Here is a 16079-nt window from a genome sequence, read left to right on the forward strand (position 1 = left end):
GGAGATCAACAACATCTAGGGAATCTCCACTCCCAGGATAAGGCAATGTGGCAATAAGGCTTTTATAAACACCCTTTGGACAAGGGCAAAAAATAAAATCTGAATAATTATCCAGGTGGGCAATAAAAGATACTTAAAACTATTCTACCTTTCTTAGGCACATTGCTCAATCCTTTCAAGTCCTCTGTGTGAATCTCATTGTCAATCTCTCCTCCTTTCTTTTGAGGCAGTTCTTTCTCTGCTATCCCCTCTGGATTTGGAATTGGAGAGCTGGGGAAAGGGCTCAAAAAGCCATCATTTCAAAGTATCCCCACTAGCATCTTGGACATCGGTCCACACAGTTGCCAATGCCTGCCTTCTATGTCACTCCCTGGTGCTTCTCTTTCTCCTGATCTTCCAGTGTCCCCCCCCCAAATAAATTTTATTGGTTTTCCATAAATTTTTAAACACACCAACAAACAAACAAACATAAATCCTAACCTTATTAAGACTAATCTTATTAACATTGTTAAGCGACTTTCTCATGTCCCCCTGGTTGAATTTCAGTGTATATCATTTTAACGCTTTTCCAAAACCTATATTCTCATAAAGTTAACTTAATCACTTAACATCTTTCTCCTGATCTTCAGGTGTTGTGCTGCTGTCGGATGCATTCCCAGAGCGAGTCCTTCCCTACCTGCTGGCCCAATATGGGAGCGCTCATCCAGGCACACAGGAAGCACAGACGGTAGAGACCAGGATGAAAGTGGGGGAGGCCCTGATGCGCATCACACGGGCACTAGGTGAGTTTGCAGCTCCCACTGGGAATTTTGTGCCAGAGCTGCTCCAGCAGCGTGTGGAGCACCAGAACATGTGGCTCTCTGAGGAGGCCTATGCTGGCTTTATAATCACGCTTGTCCAGGAAGTTGAGTAATGCTCATTTACTGATATAAAACCCACAACTGGTTGTACTAAGTGCAGAGTGCCAAACAGCATTGATGTTCCTTGGCAGCTTGGTACCCAGCCTTCACAATCTACAGATGCCTCTAGCTTTGCTGTTCAGTGTGTGGGCAGAACATTCCACCTGGTCAGAGCCGTGCTAGAAGAGATCGCTGCTCCTTCTTCCATAGTAGCATCTTTGCCTTCAGGTGCCTAAGCACCAAACTTACAGCAGGGGAAGCTACTGTTGGGACCCACCCAGGTCAACCTTCCCTGGCTTTGGAGTCACGTCCTCTGGCACAGATTGGAGTAACACAGCATGCCCTGCCCTTACAAAGGAAAATTAGGCATGTCTAAGGGAATGAGTCACCTCCTTTTTCTAGGCCTCAAGTTGTATTAGAATCTGTGCATGCTATTTAACGGCACTATTAATTTTCTCCTTGCTTCATTTCCCCATAAATGGAAGTTCAGGAATTGCCCACCAGTTTCCTGCATGTTACAAGGCACCATTATAAAACTTGGCTGCATTGCCTGCTGTTTCCCTAAGACTGGAGCCCTGTGACTTGTCTGGGCATGACAGTGCCTGAGTTCTCTGGAACCTAGGCCTTTCTTTAAAGGTTTTTCTTTGTTAAAGTGATTGCTTCTTGCTGGCATCCAAGCTCCTCTACACAACTGGGGTCTAGGGGGACAGGTGCCAGCTTAGCAGGGTGCACGAGCCAGTCTTGATGGTGCCACCACAGCCATCTCGAGTCTTTTGTCCACTGCTGTTGCCAGCGAACAGATTGCTCCCTGCACTCTGTGCTGCAAATCCTGCTTGGCCAATTTAGCCTTATTGTGCTTTATATATGTTGAGCCTAACTCATTAAACTACCATCTGGCCCAGATGTTTCTCCATCTGTGCATCCCACCTGTTTGTCTGAAGCAGAAAATGGCTAAAAGACTGGCTTTTAAATCTTTTAGTTTGATAAAAGAGAGGGGGGATTACAGGGTTTCCTCCTTGGTTTGGCTTCTGTGGCAGCTAAATAAATATTTTCTCAAACAGATGTTCAGTGTGTGAGGACCTCTTCTGATTTTCACGCTTTTTGCGTTGAGGGAACTGGCCTATTTGACATCAGCTTGTCTGCTTGAGAAGCCCTGCATGATGTAAATGATCCTGGGGCATGTGCACACTCAGGCACCAGGGCCATGCTGTTGACCATTATGTACTGAACAGGTGACCTAGAACACTCCTGACACTTCCATCTGATCATGCATTGCAAGAAAGAGGTGGTTGTGGTGGTGAGGAAGCCTCTCTGCCATTAATACTGATCTTCTGATAAGCTTCCAAAGTACAACATGCACCCCCAGATTGAAAACTCCTGTTTGTGGGCTAAGCTGCATCTACCTTGACTGCCCTTTCACTCAGACCAAATCGGAATATTGTGTGCTTCTTCTGAGTGACTGGTTGCCCACTCCAAGCATAAATCATATTCTAAGAGACTTTAGCATTTCTGGGCAAAGAATGGGGCCTCTGAAGAGACAAGGCTCCAGGCTGTGAAATTTGGCAATTAACCACCTGGTTATAGGCCTTGTTCCAACTTAACTGTTGGCATTCAGCACAATGAATTGTGCCCAGCATTCCTTGGAGCAGACCCCTTGAAAGGAATGAGCATGGCTAAGTTAGGCCCATTAATCTTATCTAGTCCAAGGATAACTTAGTTGGATACAGCCCAATGGCTCTTTGAAGTAACTCCTTGAAGTTCACACATGTGCAAAAGCAATGCCAGAGTTTTGTTTTCCTCAGCAGGTCTGTGATTTTATGAGCAGGTTCATCGATGCCTGGCAAACAAGCAATCCTGTCACACAAGCATACGTAGCATTGGATTCTTGCAAAACTGCCTTCAAACAGAGCACAGCTGGTACCAGCTCAGATCTCCTGAATGAATCTACCCACCTGTTTGCCCCCTTCCTCTCTCTGGTTTTGCTGCCCTTCAGGGATGAGGAGGGGAGCTTCTCCATGGCAACACAACCACCTTCACTACTGGGCTTCTGGTTAGGTCCTCCAGAAACATATACTACCTCCAATTGTGAAGGTAGAGCATGCTATGTTGCCCTTTTGGCAGTGATTGGCGCACCCTCTACTCCCCGCTCCCCACTGCTGTGCCTGGTCTGTGCAGCTGCTTTTTCTTCTTGTAGGTAGAAAGAAGGTGCACTCAGACACCTCATGGGCTGGAAAATTCTCTTGGCTCACTGATGAGTTGCTGCTGGCAAAGGGCCCTTTCTTTAAAGATAATAGCATAATTGCTCCCCTGTGTGTCAGGGCTTTACCCTCCTCTCTTTTCTTTTCTTTCTTTTTCTTTTCAAGGTGCTGCTCCTCCTGCTTTCCCTGCCCCCAGCAAGAGTGCTTTTTGGGGGAAGGGGGGTGGTCCCTGTCCTTCCTAGTCAGCTAAACATCAGGAAGGCTTTTCAAGTCACAATTTCCTTATCTTTCTGCCCTATTCCCATTGCTTTTTATTGTTAATCTTCTAGAAGTTTTTTGGTTTTTTTTTAATGAATGGAAGCACTTTGGCCACTTAGGTGCTCAGTGATTGACTTAAAAGGATTTTGAGGCCCCAGGCCCATGAAACAAATCTGCATGTACTAATGCAAACTGAGGCTAAGTTTCAGAGGGGGAGTAATTTAAAGAAATAAAGGGGAGAAGGTACAGGAGATATCCACCCCAGGGGAAAAGACTTGGAGCTCAAGCCCCCTGACCCCCCCCCACAACAGCCCTGGGCTTTGACACACAAACACACACACACCCCAACACCCCTGGGGACTGCAGCTATGAGGCTGTGAGTGTTGTGGCTTCTCCCACTGCTTGGTCATACATTATGGGTGTGGGGCTGTTGATCTGAATGAGGGTCTCTTGAGGCTGCTGAGGTGTCATACTTCACTCCCGGCCTGTGCCACTCCTACCCACCCTGGTTCTTGCACCGCTATCAGCACAGCCCCCTATTTGGCATGCACCAACTAGTTGTCTATTTATAGACCAAATTAAACCAAAGTGCTTTGTATGTCTTCACATTTTTCAACACTACAGCACTATTTAAGACTGTGCTCGCTATTCTTAAAAATCACTGGATTTCCTTCCCCACCCCCTGCTGCTAATCTTTTCTGGGATTTGCTTTGCTTTGGGGTTGTCTCTGCTCCAAACAGCTGCAGGGAGTGCTGGCTGTGGCAAAAACCCTTCTGCACCTCTGGATATTGGTATCTCTGGTTTGGAGGAAAACCTTTCCAAAGTAATGTTGGTTATTCTGCCTTTGTGGTAGTGTAATAGCGAGAGTTGCAACACTACAAAACTATGACTTACTGCTGGAAGCAAAAGGGGCCTAATTTTGACCCATCTGCTCTATCATGGCACAGATGCATCTGTTGCTGAGGAGAAGGACTCCAGTGATGCTCTGGGAAGGAGGAGGCCCGGAGGTGGGGTGCCTAGGCGAACCCTGCCCTGCAGGTCTTGACTGCAGCAAATGCCCTAAGCTCTGGGGTGCCTTTTGCAAAGGGACAACTCCTGCGCAAGCAGCCAGCCTGCATCCCAGGAGGGAGCGGCTGGTTTGCAACAGTTCTGCTGCTTTCATGTCAGCCCTCATTAGAAAGCAGATTTTCTTCTTCAGGCAGCAGAAAGCTGAAGACAAGTTGAGATCTGTCAGCTGGCTGGAACGGTTAAGGAAGGAAAGGGAATCTGTGCAACCTGACCCCTGTTGTGTGTAACTTCAGGAGTTGGGGGGGGGAGCAGCTAGAACTGTGGCTTATATGTGCCTGTGTAGTCTCATTTTTCTTCTCTTGGGGTGGGGAGGAAAGAGATGCTTCTCCTCTCCCCCTTCCAGGCATTGCTGAAGGATTTGCATTATCAATTGAGTTTAAACACATTAAACCTTCCCCCAGGATGTCAGCTGAGACACTTCCTCTTCTTATTCAGGGATCATTCACTGCATGGGGGAGGGGGCTGGGAGGGAACCTGCTTTGTTCATTCAGCTCCTGACCCAGGCAAAGTGCTGCTTTCGTAGGCAAGAGTCATAATAATTAGACCTCCTCCTCCTCCTCAGCTGTCTAGGGGCGCCTGGGAGGGAGATGCTTCTGACACCCTGGGTGGGTTGGTGCACTGCAGGCCTTGCATCCCACCAAGGGGGGGTTAACAGTTACGAGGGATGCAAGCTAATTTCCTTCAGCAGAGTAGACAGCTCCCCATCTCACCCCAAGTACGACCACTATAGACTTTACAGTTTGAAAATGTGTGTGCAGAGGCAGCTGGTACCTGAGACCAAAGCTGGGCTTGTGCTGGTCACAGAGCCAAAATGGATTTTTGTGGAATAAAGATATCTACAAGATTCTGCTTACTATGCACAAGTTGTTCAAGATACAGAATTTGAGGTTGGTTCTTAGCTTAAGAGTTGAGAAAACAGAGCAAAGGTTGTAACTGTGCAGCAGCAGAGGTACCCTCAGTTGGCATCCCTCCCCCACTCCTCCTCCATGGCTGAAGCCCCTTCAGGGCAGATGCATATGTGTGTGCCTTTTGTCCCATTGACATGCAGGTGAGACAAAGACCAGGGGGGGGGGGATTTGTATGCTTTGGAATTCAGGGGGAACCAGAGAGGCGGCTAATGAAAATTAAGGGATTACCCTTTCATCCTGTGCCTGCCTGACAGTGTGGCAGGAAGCGCCAGGGTGTATCCAGTGCAGAAGTGGCCTCTCATGTAACTCTTGTTCTTGTCTGAGTGCTTGAATAAACCCACATTCAGTCCTGCCTCATTGTGCTCCCCCCACCCACCCAATATTTCTGCAGCAGCAAGTTTGCACACCCCACTGGTTCTACTTAGTCACAGCGGCAGCGGGTGGGGGAGCAGTTGCCACAGAGCAAAAGTCTTTTGGCTCTTCCTTTTAGACTTGTTGCCCTTTGCTGTTCTGTGTCATGGGTTAAGGAGCGCAATCGGATTGCTGTTTCTAATGCACTTGGTCTGCTGTGGCCTCTGAATGGGCAAACAGAAATCCAGGTTGTGTATATTTGCTTCCTCTCCATTCTCTGATGGATAATTTTGTGAAACTTGAAAGAAAGCTGGCGTACTCTTAGACTGGCATTAAATTGGTGTCGTTAGTAAAAGGCATGATGTTACCTTCTGCCTGACCCCCTTGGGACTGACATGACAGCCACATTCTCTTCTGTTGCATGCGAATCATAGAATCTAGAATCATAGAATTGTAGAATTGGAAGGGATCCACCCCAAGGGTCATCTAGTTCAACCACCTGCAATGCGGGAATCACAGCTGCCTGACAGATGACCACCCAACGTGTTTTAAAACCTCCAGTGAAGGAAAGTCCACCTCCTTCTGAGGTAATTCATTCTACTGTTGAATAGCTCTTGCTGTCCTTTCTTGTAATTTGAATCCACTGGTTCAGGTCCCATCCTCTGGAGCAGCAGAAAACTAGTTTGCTCCATCCTCCATGTGACCCCCCCTTCATATATTTAAAAATGGCTTCTCTTTTCTAGGCTAAATATACCCAGCTCCCTCAAGTGTTCCTCATAAGACTTGGTTTCCAGTACTTTTATCATCTTGGTTGTTCTCCTTTGCACACATTCAAACTTGCCAATATCCTTCTAAAACTGTGATACCTTTTTCACATTGTTGACTTACATTAAGCCTGTGGTCTACCAAGACCCCTAGATCCATTTTACATGGGTTGGTTCTTCATGGTTCTGAGTTTGGGCATCTTAACAGCAACCATTTTGAGGCACAGGAATACGGCTACTTCCACACCCACAGCCCTACTCACTACCCCATACAAAATCCCAGGGACTTTTGCAGCATTGTGGTCCAGAACTGACTGCAAAGATTAAGAGGGCTGGACCGGAGCCTTTCAGCCCCTGTGACCAGAGTCATTTTGGAAGTGTCCTTCCTCCCATTTTATAGATGGGGAAGTAAGGGCAAGCAGTAGTGAGAGCAGAATTGAAAACATCCTTCCGGGTCAAAGTTCACATCACTCCTTCCCTGAAAAGAATGAGCTTTTTGCACCAGCAGCTGTTCATGTATCTGCTACTGGCGTCACATTGTAGATGCCCATGGGCACACATGCTGACAGCTACCACTCTGAGCCACAGGCCAGTGGATGGTTGCATAAGAAGGGGGGGTTGTGCAGATGGGCCAGGCGCCTGGTCAGCTGTGAACACTCGCCAAAGCGTGTGATCTTGACTGGTCGATAGCAGAGCACCGCTGGCCAAGGTGACTTCTAGATTGGAGCTGCAGCTCATTGCCATGTGATAGATAAGTTTTCAATTTAAACCACCACAGCTTTATTGTCCAGGCTGTGTGATGCTGCCATCTCCAGCAGAGCTATCCTCTGCCAACCACCTGCAGTGTCTGGTGGTTTACACGTGAGTTGGAAAAACATTGCTGATGGAAGGGAGGTGGCAACACACCAAAAGCCTGGGGTCTCCATTTGTCCTTGGCTCCTTATCTCTGCCAATCTCATTGTGTCCTCCATGGAGCAGGCCACTTTTCCCCAAGAGATATCAACAGTGCTGGCCCCCACCCAGCCAAAGCTTAACAAGAGTTTTATGTATTTTTCATGGGTGATAAGTTTAATACATTCTCTATCTCTTGTGTCTATTTCTTCTCCATAGCACAGAGCTCTGTTCTGCAAAAGGTGAGTGACTTAAATAATCAGAACCTTTCTCTCCCCCGCCCCCACTCTTACAGGAGACATGGCCTTCTCACACCGAGACAACCTGATCCACGCCTTTCTGCGAGGAGCAAGAGATCTGGATGGCACTCTTAGGGCAAGCAGCCTGTCCAATCTGGGAGAGCTGTGCCAGATACTTCATTTTCAGCTGGGATCTGTGGTCCATGAGGTATTGGCCACATCACCTCCTCTCTAAAGCTTTTGTTGTTACTGGAGCATGGCAGGCTACTGGGGTGGCGTGCTTGGAAGGGGGGGCTTATATAACTTCCTCCCAAATGGAAACCTGTGGCCTGATTAGTGCTGGTATATACCCCCCATGCTATGAATTCCTTTTGCCTCTTCGGCTTCTGAGAGCCCCTTCAACATACTCCCTCTGCCTAGTGCACTCCAGGTAGATGTTTTAGACTCCCATTAGCCCCAGGCAGCACAGTCATGTGATACTGGGACAGATGAGTGTTGCAGTTCAAAGCATCTGGAGGGCACTGTGTTGGGGAAGGCCGCTGTAGGGCATTCTCACAGACTTCTTTTTTTCAGACAGCGTAATGCTTTCCAGTGCCTTTCGCCTTCTGCCCACTAATAAACTCTCCACTGTCCTGTGCTGTTTGATAATTGGGTATCTTCCATTAAACATGGGCAGTTTGACTGGTGTCTTTCAAGGTTAAGTCCATCAGAGCCACAACTGGGTGCTCCAGGGACAGAACACTCACAACCATGCATTTCTGTGTCAAGCTGCGGAACACCTGCCTCATACCGAGTCAGGCTATTGGCCCATCTAGCTCAACATTGTCTGTGCTGACTGGCATCACCTCTGCAGGGTTTTAGACAGGAGACGTCCCCAGCCCTGCTAAGAGACGCCAGAAACTGAACCAGGGACCTTCTGCCTGCAAAGCCAATGCTCTATCAATGAGTCACAACCCTACCTCAGTCTCCCCAACCTCTCCTGGGTTTTTGTATCTGTATTTTCTCCTCCTCCGTAGCTCAGTGGTAGAGCATCTGCTTTGCATGCAGAAGGGCTCCAAATTCAACCCCTGGGGTCTCTAGCCAAGGCTGGGAATATCCCTGTCTGAAACCTAGAGAGCCTCTGCTATTCACTGCAGATAGGACTGAGCCAGATGGACCCAATGACCTGACTTGGTAAAAGGCAGCTTCCTTTGCAGAGATGAGAGCCACAGGCCAAGCACAATGCTAAGTATCTAGTACAGGGGTCAGCAACCTTTTTCAGCTGTGGGCCGGTCCACTGTCCCTCAGACCATGTGGTGGGCTGGACTATATTTGGGAGAGATGCATTTTAAATAAAAAGACACATTCTTCTCATGTAAAAACACGCTGATTCCCTGACTGTCCACAGGCCGGATTGAGAAGGCGATTGGGCTGCATCTGGCCCACGGACCTTAGGTTGCCTACCCCTGACCTAGTACAGTAAGTAAGGCTTACTGGAAGCTAGGGTCTGCCTTTTGCTGCCTGGAAGGTTGCTGAATGGACCCTTAACAGCCAAGAAGTCTGTGTTTTCCATTTGCCCTCTGCCACTTCTCCAACAACTAGCTGGAGCAGGGCTGTGAATGCTCTTGCGTCCAATGATGCACTTCGGTGCTATGGAGATGGGTGCCATGGAAATACGTGCCCACCAGGCAGGTACGGTACATCTTGGTATTCACAGGCAGGAGGGATCGGTTCTCTGGATTCTGCACAGTAATGCTTTTGGGGGCTACCTCCAAGGATAATAAGTTCAGAGGCATGTTGTGTGCCATTTCAGGGTCACTTGACCCTGGCCTTCCTGCTGGGTTGAGAAACCTAATGGAAGCTCTGTCCAGGGTTAACTAATCTGCAGAGATACACACTACATATTGCAGCCTTTTGTTTGGTGTTTAGTTAAACCAGAATGACATCCTAATTGCTACCACAGATGAGAAACTGCAAGCCACCCATACGTATATGTGAAAAGGGCTACGGGGTGGAAAAGAAGTCCATAATTGGACCACTGTGTTCACACTATACCTTTGAAGCACATTCAGATCACCTTCTTTCCCTCAAAGAATTCTGGGCACTATTATTGACCCCTCACAGCAACCCTTAACAAACCAGTCCCCAAGTTTATTTGAGGTGTGTGGGTCTGTGTGCTTTTAATGTGCCTTAAAGACAATAGTGCGTACACAACCTTTGTCCTCAATAGCTGTGAGTAAAATAGGCTGGGGTTTTTTATACATTTTAAAAAAACACATTATGGGGTATCTAGGTGAAATGATCATAAGCTTCATTCCCACAAAGGTTTGAAAGAATCCTGCTGGGTGCATTGGAAGCAGCCTTATGTAGCAGGTCAGACCCTTTGTCTGTCTAGCTCAGCAGTGTCTGCTCTGAACAGCAGCAGGCTCTCCAGGGTATTGTGCAAAAAGAGAAAGCTTGCTCATCACCTGCTACATATGTGAGATTATTTTAATTGGAGAGGTGTCACCTGGCAGGATTGAACAAGGCGCCTTTTGCATGCAAAGCAGCTGCTTCCCCTCCTCCTTCCTGCAGTGCTGAAGCTGGAATAGCAGGAGGTGTGAATGCCCTCTTGGTGTCAGGAGCTGTGCATGACAGCTCTGCTGCTGCCTATTGCTATAGCTCCCGTGCATCTACAGCAGCACACTGGGAGGAGGTGGGTGGCTTGGTGCAGATTTCAAGCCGCACTTTTCCATGTGTGAGGAGGGAGAGAGAGAAGGATGCTTCTGGCTCTGCAGCGGGCCAGGTGCCAGCTGATTCAGCAGGAGCTGCTGCAGAGGGGGAGGGGGAAATGCTGCCCTTGAGCTGAAGGAAGGAGGCTACAGTGGGGAACTCTGTGCAGGGCAGAGGCTTCTCTGCCAGTTTCAGAACCAGCAGCAGGGACCTCCTTGGAGGCCAGGAAACAGGAGTTCTGCCCACTCACCACAAGCTGGGTGGCAGTTTCCATGCCACGAATGTGAATAAGCTCCAAGGCAGGAGTAGCTGCCTTTGCTCAGGAGTTTGCAATACTGACCCTTCCCACCGAGATGGGGAAGAAAACTTCTTCCTCTCTCACTTAAGTTTCCTTAGCGCAGCATTCCACAAGGGGTTTTAGAGCAAAGGCTGTCGCTCAATGGCAGAGCATCTGCTTTGCATCCAGAAGGTCCCAGGTTCAGTCTTTAGGTGGGGCTGGAGAGATCAACCTCCTATTCTCTTGACTGTTCTGGTGTGGTGGGCTTTGATTTTGCGCTCAGGTTTGCTGTGCAGGCACTCCTGAGTCCCCAGCTCACAGAACATCACAGGTGGGCAAAGTAGTCTGCCTGTCCTAATAGGGCCTATGACTTTATCTGTCTGACAGGTGACCTCATGTCTGACAGCAATAGCGAAGACCGACGGTCAGGTTGAAGTGCGGAGAGCAGCCGTCCATGTGGTGGTGCTTCTGCTGCGTGGCCTCAGCACGAGAGCGGTGGAGGTGAGCTGCTTCCCTTCTTGATTCTGCCCAAAAGAGAGATGCCCTGTAGCCCAGGCTCCTCTGTTTTTATGGTTGAGACTGGAGGTAAAAGTTTTTCCCCACTCCCCCTAGGGCCAGAGCTGTGGTTTGCCCTGCAAGTGCCCTGTGTGAAGAGAAGTGGAACGGGGCCAACACCCAAGAAAATGGACAAAAAGTAAAAGGAGAGGCGCACCTTGAGCTGGTGCCCAGAAGCCACCATTTATGTTGTGAAAATTGCCTATCATGTCTCAACTGTAGGTCTTCTCCCCTCTATAGCCTAGCAACAGAACCTCTTTCAGTACTGAAAGTGAAAGCCTATACTCAAGAGCAAACAGTCTTTTACTCAGAATAAGACCCATTAAGGTCTGAACACATTAAGCCACCTTCACAAAATAAAGGACTTGCTTTCCGGCAGCAGACTGAAGGCTGCCTCTTCCCTTTTCCTGTGTGGGCAGCATCCTTGCAGCAAGGCTCAGACTGCCACAGCTGGTTCTATCCCAGCTATCTCAGCAGTGGGAATTTCATTTGCAACTACCATTGACTCACTGGAAAAAAGATTACAAGAATCATGTTCATCTGATTGTTGCTGCAGGCAGTCAATGAAAGGTGTGGCCTTCTAGAACTGCCCTGGTGCCCTTCCAAGGTGAATTGCCTCCCAAGTTGAGGCAAAGGGCAGTAGAAGCACAATCCAGGCCCAGGAAATTCTGTTCCTGCAAGGATTTTTCTCCAGCCATATTCTCAGCTTGTTGCTGCTGTTGCACTCTTGTCCTTGATTATTACAGAGGGTGGAAGTAACCTTGAATGAACGACACAATGGGAGGTGGAAACACTTCCTAAAGTTTTGAAAGCATAGGAAGCATTATCCTCCTTGCAGTTTTTAAAGGGAAAAGACATTTGGAAATATTTGGATTTAATTTTTTTAGTATTTACTAGACTGCTAGTACCAAACCCAATTTATATCACTGGAGCTCAAATACAATATACATGCAGTTTCCCTGACATTGTCAAACAGGTATAAAACAATTGCAGAGTAGCAGCAGAGAAATGAAAATCTTCAGGTCTTCATTGAGCAGGAGTATTTTGGGGGAGGGTTTTTGGATTTTAATCCCTTTCCTCATTATTCCATAACATAAATTGTTCATTTTTTATTTCCAAGTTTCTCTCTGCCCCCAACCCAGTAATGGTGTCACAGGCCACTTCCTTTTAAGAATAGGAGATGAATGTTACTCCATTAGAGCCTCTGCATGGTTAATAATAAAATTCAAAAACAATCAGCAAACTTCCCAAAGCTGATAAGCAAGTTGCCAAACTGCTGAGGGTTTTGGGATGTATTCCTTGTATTGAGGCTGTGTATAGTGAATGAGGTCTGCTGGAACTTGCACCTTCTACAGGCTGCCCACCTGAGTTTCAAAGCGCAGTAGCATCAGGTGGAGCTGCCTTGGCATGGTTGGCCAGGTGCAGGCCAGGAGCCCTGGGCAAGCTGCCACCAGCGGATCTCTTTTGGCAGGACACTGGGGAGTGCCCCCTCCAGGAAGCCCAGGGACTGTATCTTCTTCCTCCTGCTCCTTTCTACCTTCACTCCTAGCCAAGCCCTGTGGGGATGGGCTAGCCATTCTGGGCTCTGAGAGAAGCTGCTTGACTCTCTGCCTCTCCTGCACAGCAGTGCTGTTTCTTTGGCAAGGCTGATTCTCTTTCTACCTTTGGACAGGCAGAAGCCTCAGTGCCAGGCACCTGAAATGAAAAGGGCATTTATGCACAAGTCACTCTCCAACTGCCTTTCAAGGGGGGGAAAGTCCAGCCCTCTGCGAATGCACACACCTTTGCAGGCCAGGCCCGCAATTTGGTTGCTCCTGTGGCTCTCTCATTCCCCTGCACAAGCTCATGTTGAAATTGGGAACCTTTCAGGCTGAGCAAAACTCTTTGCCTTATGACCCCATTGCATCCTGTTGGGCTCTGCACCTCAGGAGAAAATGAGAACGGGAGCCCTCATTCCAAATTTGAACTGAACCAGCACAAGAGTTGCCTTCTCACCTCCAGCACAATCATGGCTGCAATTTTGCAAGTTTTGACCCAGTGCAGGTTCCCATCTGCAGCTTTCTGGCTTTTACTGACTTTCATTTTCTTTTTTGCTGTTTTGCTTTCCCAACATTGAAAGTTCTGGGAAATCACCATTATCTTTTCTCAATGTGTCATGCAGCAAGGCAACTCTGTTTAGATCATTCCAAGCTCCATTACCAGGTAGCTCTGTACAGTAGTTCAAGGGTCAGCAGTGTGTTTTCACTACACAAATTAATCTCAGGTGCTCAGGGTCTGTAATGAAGCCTGGACAAAGCAGAAGGGTGTGTAGAGCACCTTAGATTCAGAATCCAAAAGATGATAGATGGGTGTATACTAATTCCTCGCTCTTACTTGTTATAAACATTTTATCACACCTTGACTAGAATGTGACAGGTCTACAAGGGGCCAGCTAACATTGCTCTGGGGACCAGATCAGGCTTACGGAATTTTCTAGCACAGATCTAGACAAAAGTATTTTCTGACAGGCAGCTGCAAAGGGAGCCCTTTAACCGCAGTTGGTTGGACAGCTGAATGGCTTCTGGGGCATGAAAGGTTCTTTTGGACATTGCACATAACTCTGCCTCTCCAATGGGTGTTTCTTTTCCTGGTGTGGAATAAGCATTCTGACAGCTCACTATCATGACCTCAGTTGTTCCTAGGAATAAGAGGGAATCTCCCAGACTGGTGCAATGCTTTCCTGCTGGAGGTGTTTTCCTATGGTGTTGCAGAAAAGAGAGTGGTGTCACACCTTCAACAGGGGCAAAGGCTATCGATCCTATATTGGGGAAGTGCCTGAGCTCAGTGGTAGATCATCAGCTTTGCATGCAGAAGGTCCGAGGTTCAATCCTGGGCATTTCTGCATAGGGCTGGAAGGAACCCCGGTCTGAAACTTGGGAGAGCTGCTACTAGTCAGCGTTGACAATACTGAGCTAGATGGACCAATGGTCTGACTCCACATAAGGTTGCTTCCTATGTTCCCATAGCCAGGCTTTGATCTGCTGTGGTGGATATGTGGGCACAAGAAGCCACAGGGCTTTGCCTTATTTCTGAAGTGAGCATTCATCAGGCAGTCTCCAGCAAGCCCTATCTATAAAAGTTTCTGTTTTCAGAATCTGCTGCTGCATGTTTGTTGCAAGATGCAAGACAGGCCTCTGTTGCTTTGCAAAGATCACCTGCTGCAGGACCTCAGTGGCCAGAACTCCCTTGGTGCAGTGGGAGGTGGAGGAGGCAGAAAATGTGTTGAGCATTAATGAGAAGCTTGTCTGGGTGGGATTACCTGGCTGTCCCACATGCAGACCGTGATTAGAGAAATTTGGAAAGGTATTCTCCCCCTGAACCTCATCCTGACAATCTTCTGGCTATCAGTTCCTTCAGAAAAAGGTGAGAAACTATTGAGAAAGTATTTCAAGACAAAGCAGAGGCCAGTCTGGCCTTTGTTTGGTGCTCAGAAAGAACACTCTCCCAAATTCTGCCTATGCATTATAGGCACTAGGGATCCAAATAGTTCACTCCCACACACTCAACCCTGATTCAACTTTCTCTTTCCTCTTCCCCTGCCCCCCCCCAGGTTCTCCAGGATGCGCTGCTGGAACTCTACCACCTGCTGAAGTTTGTGGTGCGCTGCGAACAAGATGAGGTCACTGTACTTCACGCACAGCTGGCCTTGGAGGAGCTGGATGGCATCATGAGGCAGCTCCTGTTTCCCCGTCAAACTCTTGAGAAAAAGATTGAGGTCCTTCCTTAGGGAAGCACAAGTGCCAGTGGATCAGAGGACTCCTGCTACTGTGCGGCACAACCTCAGAACTGTACCAGGGTCTCTCAGGGAAGTGGGGTTTGGGAGCCGAGCAGCTGTGCTCTTGAACCCCTGTGGCCTCAGAAGTGCTAGTCTGCAATGAGGGAGTGGCTGGTCCTTGAGCTGTGGCTCCTGAGAGCAGACTGGGCCATTGCCTGCCTAGAACATTGCTCCCACGGGCAGATTTTGCAGAAATTTGACACTTATTCAAGGGTGTCCCTTAGGAGGGAAGGACTGTCTTGGGGCTGCTGCTGGGATCAGTCAATGCAATAAATTTAATAGGGGAAAACTTTCTTGTGTGGCAAGTGTGCATGCCTTCATAGACCAGGGTCACATACCCCACCTGGCTGGTAGCAGATGGTGTCCAGTGGAGAGGGAGTCTAATTTAGAGCAGGTATAAGAGGAGTGGCTATGATCATGAATTGCAGAGTCCCTGGCTGTAATCCCTGGTTGGCTGTGAAGTCACCAGCTGGCCCTACGTGAACTCCTGCCTTGTATCCTCTTCCTTGCTTTTTATGGGATGTTTCTTATTTGCATGAAATGAAGCTGAAGTGTGGTCCCGTCCTTCACAGGCTCTTGACTGGGGCATTCCATTCTGCCTTTTGCTTTTTGTTTTGGACTGTAAATGAAGCAGAGGAAAATTTGTCTAGATTTCTTTTTTTAAAAAATCCTGCATGACTCAGTTATAGGAAGTCAGCTCAACGAGTTTACACCTAATTGTACTTTGGAAATTCTGTAAAAATTGTATTTTAAAGAAATAACAGGAGGGGAACAAGTTCACACCTCAGAATGGCATGATGGAGCTTGAACAGTCCTCAGCCATCCCTTCTGTGGTGGCTAGAAAGGGACACTCAAGGCCACTGCTATGTTAGCTGTCTGATTAGTCCTCCCCAAAATCTTCACCTAGTGCAGCCTCGTAGCTTAGCTCTAACAACGAAAAGAGTCAGTCAAGGCAAAATCCAGTATGTCCACCTTTTCGGTACACAATACAATAAAAGGAAGGTATGGAATGGCAGCTGCTGGGCAAGGCCTTCCACCACTCCAACCCTTTTCTTGAGAACTAGAGTAAAAAAGGTGCCACAGAGCATTAAAGGGAAACACTTCTTCTAGTCATCTTATGCAACAATGTTGACTGCTGCAATTGCATTCTTGACAACCTGGAAACG

General features: G+C 48.0%; 1 protein-coding gene across 3 annotated transcripts in view; it reads left to right on the forward strand.

Annotated features, from left to right (window-relative positions):
* The window catches only part of TANGO6 (transport and golgi organization 6 homolog), a 44859-nt gene extending 29653 nt beyond the window's left edge, over positions 1-15206 (forward strand). The window contains exons 15-18 of one of the 3 annotated variants that reach the window (XM_081922647.1): positions 630-782; positions 7633-7784; positions 10932-11045; positions 14689-15206. In XM_081922647.1, the coding sequence (XP_081778773.1) occupies positions 630-782; positions 7633-7784; positions 10932-11045; positions 14689-14865 (596 nt within the window). In that variant the 3' untranslated portion in view covers positions 14866-15206. Of the gene's footprint in view, positions 1-629; positions 783-7632; positions 7785-10931; positions 11046-14688 lie in introns of those variants that run through there. The other 2 variants (XM_081922648.1, XM_081922649.1) reach the window with 2 other exon arrangements.
* The last annotated feature ends 873 nt before the right edge of the window (positions 15207-16079 follow it).

This window comes from Podarcis melisellensis, assembly GCF_964234715.1.
Source record: "Podarcis melisellensis genome assembly, chromosome: 8".
NCBI lineage: Eukaryota > Metazoa > Chordata > Lepidosauria > Squamata > Lacertidae > Podarcis > Podarcis melisellensis.